At 47.4% G+C, this 9758-nt stretch overlaps 1 protein-coding gene across 3 annotated transcripts in view; it reads right to left on the bottom strand.

Annotated features, from left to right (window-relative positions):
• Positions 1 to 228: 228 nt before the first annotated feature.
• Positions 229 to 9758, bottom strand: part of PCSK6 (proprotein convertase subtilisin/kexin type 6) — a 139961-nt gene continuing 130431 nt past the window's right edge. For all 3 annotated transcript variants that reach the window (XM_054042656.1, XM_054042654.1, XM_054042655.1), the window contains 4 exons: positions 8491 to 8594; positions 5019 to 5148; positions 3147 to 3259; positions 229 to 2006 (listed from right to left, as the gene is read on the bottom strand). In XM_054042656.1, coding sequence (XP_053898631.1) covers positions 1879 to 2006; positions 3147 to 3259; positions 5019 to 5148; positions 8491 to 8594 — 475 coding nt within the window. In that variant the 3' untranslated portion in view covers positions 229 to 1878. The remainder of the gene's footprint in view (positions 2007 to 3146; positions 3260 to 5018; positions 5149 to 8490; positions 8595 to 9758) is intronic.

Raw genomic sequence — 9758 nt, 5'->3', positions numbered from 1 at the left:
GTGTGCCCCTCTGCAGAGAAATGCATCTCCAGTAGTAAGTACATTGTTTGCTGGGGAGTTAACTATCTCGGACAACTGACTTTTGACCCTGATCCATCCAGCTTCTGTGTCCAACAAAATAAAAAAGACTTCACAGAAACATCACAGACTTGATCTAACTCTGGCCTGAATGACAAGATAAATCCATTTACTTTGGCATCTTGGAAAGAGTACAGACTCACTCATCAGTAGATGTAAACAATTTATTAATTTTATGGTCAGTTCATAGAAGCTTTGCCTTTACGTGGTTGTTGCTCCATTCAGTTTTATGAACAATGACATTTGGCCATCCCCTGTTCACCTGGCTGAGGTTTTATTGGACAGGCCCAGACAGGGTGAAAATAATTTGAATTAAAAAAAAAATGGATTCTTCCTGCTTCATAAAGAACTGATAAAGCTTTTACTGTGAATTTTGTTGGCAGAAGGTTGAACTTGTTAAAACTATTAACAATGAAAATCAGAACATGCAACATAAGAAGTATCGTCTACATACGTCTTATGAAAAGAATATCTTTATAAAGTCTGGCAACAGAGGTCCCGGAGAAGGGGAAACACATGAATAAGACACATAAAAGATTCCCCACTTCCCATAAAAATAATAACAATAATAATTAATAATCTCTGGAGAAATACAGTATAAGTTATTACAAAAAAATCTCAGGACAACATAGCCAAATAAACTTTAAACAATTATACAAACACCACATGACATTCTGTTTGGAGACAGAGTGAAGAGATTCTGATTTGTTTTAGAGAACTGAGCTGGATAGGGAAGGCGTTTCCTGACCGGATCATCGGCATTGGGATTTCTTAGAGAGAGGTGTTAAGTCCATCAAAGTGTTGTCATATAAAAGAGGCTTTGATGCAAAGTGCTGGAGGGTAAAAATATAGGAAAACCATCTCATTTAGCTAGGAGAGGAAGAACCTAACTGGTTTCAATGATTACAACGGAGTTCATCAACAACTTAATCACTATTTCAGAAGAGAAATGGATTCGACTCCTGAACCATGTGGATGGACCCTTATGTCTGGCCAGCCTCCCACTGAATCAGTGGGGCTCTGTGCGGGGACATGGATCCGCTTGCATGCAACAGCTGGCAGGTTGAGGGCCCCAACAGACACTATGGGCTAAATTCCAACAGCGCTAGCAGGGGCACTGGATTGTCCCTCTTAAACCAACTCTGAATATGATTCTCAAGTCTCCAGTTATTGTCAAATTTATGGCCAGACAGAAACAGTTAACAACAGAAGCCAACGAGTAACCTGAATACTTTGCTTTAGAGCTTTCATCGAGCGGATTATTTAGTTCAGATTACACAGTTCATCATTTTACATATGTAAAGAACAGAAAAATACCGTACTACTCTTTTTTTGTAACGTGGATTTTTATCAGTCATGAGCTAACATAGAAGAACAGAAAGTGTTTAACCATTAATAGCTTCTTCTTCTCAGAGACACAGAAATCCGTGGTGCTTTCGAGTCCTGATCTCCTGCTATGCCCTTGGAATGGTTGAATCAGAAGGATTTTGACTAAGAAACAAGGTGAGGTGTCTAGATCACACATCAGTCCCCATCCATGAGAAGCATTTGAGAGTATTAATATTGCCATTTGTTTTGTATCTTTGAGGCCTTAATTACCAAGAATAAGATCCTACCTAGATTTAATGCTATTCATTATGTTGCTATAGAAACAAATTGACAGAGATATTAAAGCTATCAAACTGATGTTAGGCAGCACCATGTAAACTCTCCCAAAGTTGAAAAAATAAACTTTTGTCCTAAAGGTTTGGCAAACTGGACTTGCAGGGTGGTGGAATTCCTGGATGCAGATAATGGACTTTATCCAGCCATGAGACATGTCTGACAGCACAACTGTATGAATAGCTTCATTTCACAGAGCTTTTTTGATTTCATAATCTCACAGAGGGTCTTGAAAGCTGAGGGGCTGCGTTCAGGAATAGGAGAATCTGAGAAAACAGATTAACATTTTAAATAAACAACCCCTCACAGGTAACAGGCAATGCAATTTGTTCCAGTGCTTGAGGAGAGAGAATTGAAAAGAAGTCACTTTTTAGGGGTATCGCCACCTGTTTGTAATAAAGGAATGGAGACACTTTGCGATGAGTGGGAGAATTAGTCCAAGGATGAAATATAATGAAATGCAAACACGTGTGTGTACTTGAGCAATAAGCAAACGCTTATCAGCCTTGCTGGGTAACCTGTGTTTCTATAGCAATCATTGTGTAGATGGGAGAAATCATAGTGCTGTTTCAGGTCAGGAATTCTGTAACTTGATTTAATTCGAGTAGGTCAATTATACGTTCCATAAATATGAAATCACAGCATCCAACATTCTCCCTGTTTTTGTTGTGAGGAAAGAATGAAGAATCAGGAGCATTTTGTTGACTACAGCCAGGGGCTTCTTGGGAATGTAGATAATTGGGAAAGGTGCAGCTGAAGGATTTTTCCTTATGTCCCTATACATGTCTCTCATCTATTCTCTGGTTTGATTCCAAGACCAGTTCCACTTGAATTCTAGGAAGCTTTTTATTATTATTATCTGACGGCATCCTAGGCACCCTGCAGACCTACAGAAAGGGGAGGGTCCAGATCCTCTAAGATATTTAGATGTCTAACTTCCAATGAAATCAATGGAGTCTAAATGCGACTGAGGATTTGGGCCCAGGTCCCTGTACAGAGAGTACTCAATCTATAGGCTCAATCTTCAACTGCACCAGGGTGCGTGGAGACCAGGGGAGGCAAACGTATCTCTAAGCTGCCTTTCAGCCTTCCTGTCTCCTTGGGCCAGTGTAAGTTAGTGCAATCACAGGGATGCTCTAACTAATGCCAGCTGGAATAGTCCCCATGGGCCGCTCAATGGCTCTGAATAACCAGAGCACAGCATGCACTGGCCATGCCCTGACAGCAGCATTTACAGAGATGGGGGAGGGTGATGTAGAGCCGATTCCAATTACTTTATACCATTGGGGAACCCCTGATGACAGGGGAATCCCCAGCTACCCCTTTAGGGCAGCTTTAAGACAAAACCGTGCTACTGGGGTATCAGCCTGGGGTCTTTATTCCATGTTTACCCTCTCGTTACGTACCATCCATGCAGGTTACATTTGTGATGCATGAGCCGATGCGCAGATTGAAACCTTCCTTACACTTGACGCAGTTATCCCTGGAGCCTTCACAAGCTGAGCAGCTGTCATCACATCTGACAAAGAGACAAGCGCACAAATATTTTCTCTCAGCACCACAATCATTTGAGTGTCGAGACCCGACAGACCACAGGGCAAATTCAGCCTCAGGGCACTGAAGGGAATGGATTTGAACCCACTTACATCTAGACTGAACCAGCCCCTTTCTCTTTGGAAAACTTGAACCATGAGGGGCTGAACTTCTTACTGGGCTGGTGATAGGACACGGGAGTCTTTCGCCTCCATTTCACATTTGTTTCTGGTCAGTAGTGATTAATAAGTTGCCATACTCGGATGGCCTTGGGGAACTGTGATGGGGGGGGGGGAGGAGAGGGGAAGAGGTCCCGGCTATTTCCCTCCTCCTTCACCTTCTTAACAAAAAGATTAAAACAAAGCTATTTTTAATATTCACAGACAAAAAACATTATGCTGGAGAACACACATCGGGAATTTAAGGGTTAAAAACCACACAGGAATGTTGTAATTTACATCCAGAGGTAAAACTTAAAAGAAACCCAGCCATGTTAAAGTACAGCAATGCAGTTAATGCTCCTAAGCAAGCTTAACTCTGCCCTGTAGAGATGCCATGATCAGTAATGCTTGTTTCAGGGGACAATTGCCACATCCCCAGGGTTTCTAAATTAACGATATGTACGCTCCAGTTTCAGAGTTTTTTGTCTGGGAATAAATAAGTGCAACATCTCTTCGCCGCATCACTTTTTTTACTCCGGTTTTGGAGGAAGAAAGGCAGCTTGGATCAACTACAGAGAGTTTAAGCGCTAAAGCGGAAGGTGACGATACAGAAAAAAAAGAAGCAAGGTCAGACATTTCTCCTGTCTAAAGGAGACACGATTTAGATGTGCTGATGAAACCTCCCAAAAGGATGAAACCCGCCGACTGGGTTTGATACTACCTGGCGAAATTAGAACATTTGGTTCTACTATTAAATAGTAACGTTTATTCCTTACATATAATTAGGTGAAATTCAATGGGAGTCTCCACTTAGGTCAAGAAACTACTGTTTGCAAATGGACTAGAATCTGGTTTCTTACAGCGCCTCTCCTGCACAAGCCATCTCAGTGCTTTGCAAAGGAATGCGTTAAACACTGCTAGAGAACTGGCTGTGAAGGCAAATGGAGCAGTTAGTTTATGCTCAACATACCTTCAGGCACCAGCCCTTGTTTTCTGACTACCAGAGTTCCCCTTTTCAAAGGGCACTGTAGAAGTATTAATTTTCATCCCAGCAATAAGGGTTTAACATCTGCCTTGAAGGAGAGCGCAGCAACCCACATCAGGGTCAGTGGTGCCTATTTGCCCAAAGCTTGGTGTGTGTTTAGAACCCAGGGCCTCCTGGTCCTGAGGCAGGACTTACTATGCTCATTTGTTATTTGTATTATTGTATCCCCTGGGAGCCCTAGTCATTGACCAGGACCCCATTGTGCCAGGCGCTGTACAAATAGAACAATCAGACGGTCCCCAAGGAGTTGACTATCTAAGAATGCTCCACGCTGACACTTTTCACTAGTCACCCATATGAAAAATCAGCTCCGGTGAAGAATTTCCTAAAGCTCAGGGCTTGTTTGACTATTTTAGTCGGTCTAGTAAACAGCATCAACCAGCCAGTTGTTTTGAGGATTTTTATCTTCGTTCCCTGTGACACACGCTATCAGCAGCCCCACTCCGATTGCCGATGTATCCAGTCAGCTATTAAGAATGGCTCCCTGTGCATTTCATCACACTAACTTCAAAGGGAAAGGTCTCAAGAGGATACTGTACCTTGTGCAGACTTTATAAGGTAGACCTGGCACCGCCTCAGGGTAAAACCCCTGGCTGCAAGCAGAGACACAGCGCCACTCGTGCAGGTGGAAATCTTTGGCGCATTGTATGCATGCCTCTTTGCCTGGCCCTAGGGAGAACAAGGGAGACATGAAATATTATAGTTGGCTACAAAGACAATTACCACATTGTGTTACGATGACTGTGTCGGACGGGAGCCAGGGACACTCGGGACTAGGATACATACAGCAGTCTGCTCCGTTCCAGAAGGCTGCGGCAGAATAAACAAGCTGCCTGAGATTCTAAATGGTTCAGCTGGACTCTAAATGGTTCCTCAGCTCATGCCCACATCCCAGGCCCAGCGAAGACCCAGCTAACCCAACAGCCTGGCTAGAAAGGACCTTCAAGAGATGCCGACAGGCCTGAATGTGCAGCTAAGTGTAGCCTGACATTTTTAGGAGCACGCACACTGGCCAAGCCCTCAAGTGCCCACATCCTCTGATCTCCACTGACTTTCTGACAGTGTTTTTGACCCTGCTGTTAGATACCCCAGGCAGAGACACCAAGACAAAGTACCAGTCCAGCGTTGTCCCCTACACGGCCAGCCCTTCGTGCACATGGTTAACTTTCAGTTGGGAAGGTTCGGAGCCAGGAGAAGATGGCAGGAAAGGCAAGCAGAAAATCTGTAAGTAGGGAAGGTCACAGGGTTTGCTGTAACAGCACAGCCCACCAATCTCTCCCTCTCTTCTTGCACCAGCATCCTCCTCCGGCTGAAGCCAGTTCCTGACGCTTTGAGGAAAGGAAAATCAACATTCCACAACACACCTAAGCAAATGCTGTGTCCAGGAGGCAGCAAGGGGCACCACCTCACCCTACTCCTCACAACCTCTTCGGGTTATGTCTATGCTGCATTGTAAATCCGGGTCTATGGGACCTGGGCTTATGGAGTTGGTGTTTCCAAGCCCGCACTTTAGCATCCACACTGCATCATAAACCTGGGTTTATGATTGCTGGACCTGGTGGCCTTTCGAATGACCAGCCACTAAGCACAAGCGCAGCTAGATCCAACCCACCTCCCCCAGGCAACAGAAGCAGGGACGTCCCTAGCTATTCTGGGGCCCTACGCAGCCCCCCCCTGTGGGGGGGGGCAGGGTTGGCTTGGGGAACAGGGAGGGAACAATGCCCCAGCACTCACCGGTGGCGCGGCTGGGGCTGGGCCGCTGCACTTCCCGCCACTGGTGAGTGCAGGCCCGGCCCTGCTTCAGTCCTCAGGAGAGTGGGGGCGGAGCAGGGGCGGGGGCCATGGGGAAGAGGTGGAGCAGGAGCTGGAGCAGCACGCAGCTGCGCAGGGCACCAGCGTGCCCCAAATTTCCTGGTGCCCTACGCAGCTGCGTACTTTGCGTATGGGTAAGGACGGCCCTGGGCAGAAGCCATGCGGCATGTGCACCACTGGCAACAGAGCCCTGCTGGCCCCAGGGAAGAGAGGCTTCCTATCGACTGTAGGATGGACCCAACTGGGAGGCGGGGACGGGCTCGAAACCCAGAAGTGGCCCATGTGCATGACCGGTATCTGCTGCTACACTGTGCCCGACCTCGGCCATTTCTTTTGACCTGGCAAAAACGTGGGCTGGGCTGTTTGAAGCAAACGGCCATTCGGCGATGTTAGGGCTACTTTGCAAGTGCGCTCGCTCGGCGAACACTCGAGCTTTGAGGTCGCAGCGTCGCTCTGCCGACTCCTCTTCCGAGCTCTGGCCCTGCATCTCACTGCTACTTGCAGTGCTGGGGGAGGCGGGGGGGAGGGCAGCTTCCCCACTGCGCCTCTCCCTTCATATCTCTGCTCCATCCTTCCCCACTGCTGAGAGGCTCTGTCTCCTGCTACCTTCCCCTCCCATGTAGACACTCCACCCTCTCCCTTTTCCAGTGACAGCCCCGTGTACAGCGTTGGTCCTTCCTGCAGCAGCCTCACTCTGCTAGGCTGGCCTGGCTTATAGAAGGGTGGCAAAAAATTCCTTCCAGATCCTTGCAGGTCAGCCAGTGCCTTGAAACGTGACTGTTGATTACCATGACTTTGGCCTCACCTCCTGCGCAACCACCAGTGTTCTGAGTGTCTCTCTTTGAAAACAGTTGCCAGACATGAGAGGGATGTAATTTGGCTGGTGAGCTAGCGGTAGAGGGTAAGTGCTCTTGATCTACTGCTTAGTTGTTCGATAGGTAATATTTACAGGGACACAATTGGCTTAAAACCCAGTTCATATTGTTAAAACAAATGTCTGAGTCGCCGGCCAATGTTTGTGGTTTCACAATTAGTATTTTCCTACTTTTAAAAATAATTTTTCTCTCACTGTTGCGGCGTGAGAATAAATCGATCACTCCCCTCTGATTGCCTCACCTGCACTCTGCCCACTAACCCGTCTCCCAGCATTTAGTGCAAGCCCCAGAGCCACCATATTTTTATTTGTAAAGTCAATCTGTTCTGCAGGATGTGAAAGTTCTCCTCTCCCCCGCAAATTAACCTGGCCCGAGGATCAGGAATGGCAGTAGAAGTCCTGCCTCAGGGATGGGTTCAAAGTCTGATATTTTGGGCCCATGGCATAAATGGGAGCTGTATCCTTTTTCAGTGGGGGAGAATCCAAGCAATCCTTTCTAACCAATCATGCAATGACCCGAGATAACAGACTTCAAACTCTTGCCATTTTTATGTGCCGAAAAGCTGTCTTAGGTCATTTTTAGAGGGCTCCCCCTGAGCCTTGTTCAACTACAGCGCCTGGCTTCACAGGTGTAAGAATACAAAAAATAAAATAAAATAAAAAAATGTCAAAAACTCCCTAAAGCATTTGAAAGAGATAACTGCTTCTGCTGTCTATCCAGCATACGCAGCATCCACGACAGCACGGAAAAGGGTTTGCTGGGCACTTGTGAGCAATGTGACCATCCCAACCTCAAACTGAACCTCCCTTTATGTTTGTACAGCACCTAGCACCATGGGGCTCAACCTGGTTGTGACTTTTAGGCCCCATTTACTTCTATACATGCACATGCAGATGGTGAGGGGAGAAGAAAAAAAAAAAGAGTGGCCTTTTTATAGCTCACGTGGAGATAATTCTTCAATAGGGGTAACCCTATCAAACACCCTGAAAAGGACTGTTAAAGACTCGGGGCCGCAATCCCCGTGGAAAAGCAGCATGGTGGGACGCTTTCCCTTTGCTGTGCTGGGCTTTGCACAGCGAGCGAAACGCCCTGAGCCCACACAGCCGTTTCTTTTCCTTCCACAAGCTGCTGGGTTAATTTTTGCACTGATCCAGCGACGCTGCTTCAAAGCACACCTTATGCTCTAAAGGAGCAATAAGGCCTCGAGCCCAGGCACAGGTGCTGTTGCATTGCAGAGTAGCGAGCTCACGGCTTAGGCACAGAGGGCTGGGTTTAAGGCTGTTTGGAGGAACGGCTCGGGACCCCGTGCAGATGAAGAACGTACCGACACATGTCTGGCAGCTCGCGTGGCACCTCTCGCATTTCCGGGTCTCTTTGCTGAAATACATGCCTGGCTGGCATTCCGGGAGACAGCCTGCTCCTAACGGGCTGTTGGAAAAGCAGGGGAGAAAGTTTTACCGAAACACACAAATACTCCCCCAATCCCTAGTGATTTCGCCATCAAGAGGTTTAATACAAGCCTCCTTGTAACAACTGGGCAGCCTGAGACAGCTTCGTACCACCTTCCCCAAAGCAAAGTGAACCCAGCAGACCCAGTCTCCATAGGATCTGCTCTGGGTAAGGGAATCCTTATGTGGCACAGAACCATTGTAGTTGCTTCAACACCAGCCCCTCCCTGCTCTGATGCAGGGAGCATGACCAGTGTTTTCCTGCACCCCTATCTGTAATAGGCCCTCCTGGGGCAGCCTTCAGGCTACTTATGCCAAAAGATTGGCTTGCTGTAGCGTGGCCAGGATCAGAGGAGCACAACTGTGGCTTATAGCTTAAAGCCCCTCCCCCCCCACTTGTACACATCAACTTGCATTCCATGACTGCAGCCAAGGACTGGGCCCAGGAAGCCAGATTTTCTGCGCTGGCCAAGATCTGCTCGGCGCAGCAGAGAAGAGGGGTTGGTTTTCTGGTTCTATGTATGGCCCCAGAGGCTGCTCTAAGCTACGCCAGCTGGCCCAAGGGACTGTCAGTCAAGTCTGGTTCACTGATACCAAGCTCAGGCCCTGGTCACATCTTGGTGGGGGCTGCCACAGGGATCCAATTGCTGGATTGGAGCGTTAATAATTGATTTACGGTCCTTTCCAGGACATCACCCTAAACACACAAGAAGAAAGTGAAGATTATTTAAATCTGCACTTCCCTGGCCCCCTCTGTCTGCCCCCAAATATTGTGTTATTGGGGGCAGCGTGGTTTAGCAGATAGCCCAATAGACTGAGGATCGGAAAGGGTTTCTAGCCCAGCTTGGCCACTGACATGTCGCGTGACCCTGGGCAAATCACTTCAGCCCACCGAGCCTCTGCTTCCCTACCCTTTGTTTGTCTTGTTGTCTATTTAGAGTGTACGCTCTTTCAGGGCAGAGCCTGCCTCTCGCTATGTGTTTGTGTACAGGGCCTAGCACAATGGGGCGCTGATCTCGGTGTGCTACTGTAATACACAAATGCCCAAAACAATAATGACGTTTAAAAACACGTGCAATACAAAAGCACAGCACCACTACCCGCTGCCTTCTCTCCCAGCTGGGCAGAAGGCATCTGGAACTGA

The sequence above is a fragment of the Malaclemys terrapin genome, chromosome 10 (genome assembly GCF_027887155.1).
Source record: "Malaclemys terrapin pileata isolate rMalTer1 chromosome 10, rMalTer1.hap1, whole genome shotgun sequence".
NCBI lineage: Eukaryota > Metazoa > Chordata > Testudines > Emydidae > Malaclemys > Malaclemys terrapin.
Note: the sequence above shows the minus strand (reverse complement) of the source record. Positions and strands in the feature narration are given on the sequence as shown.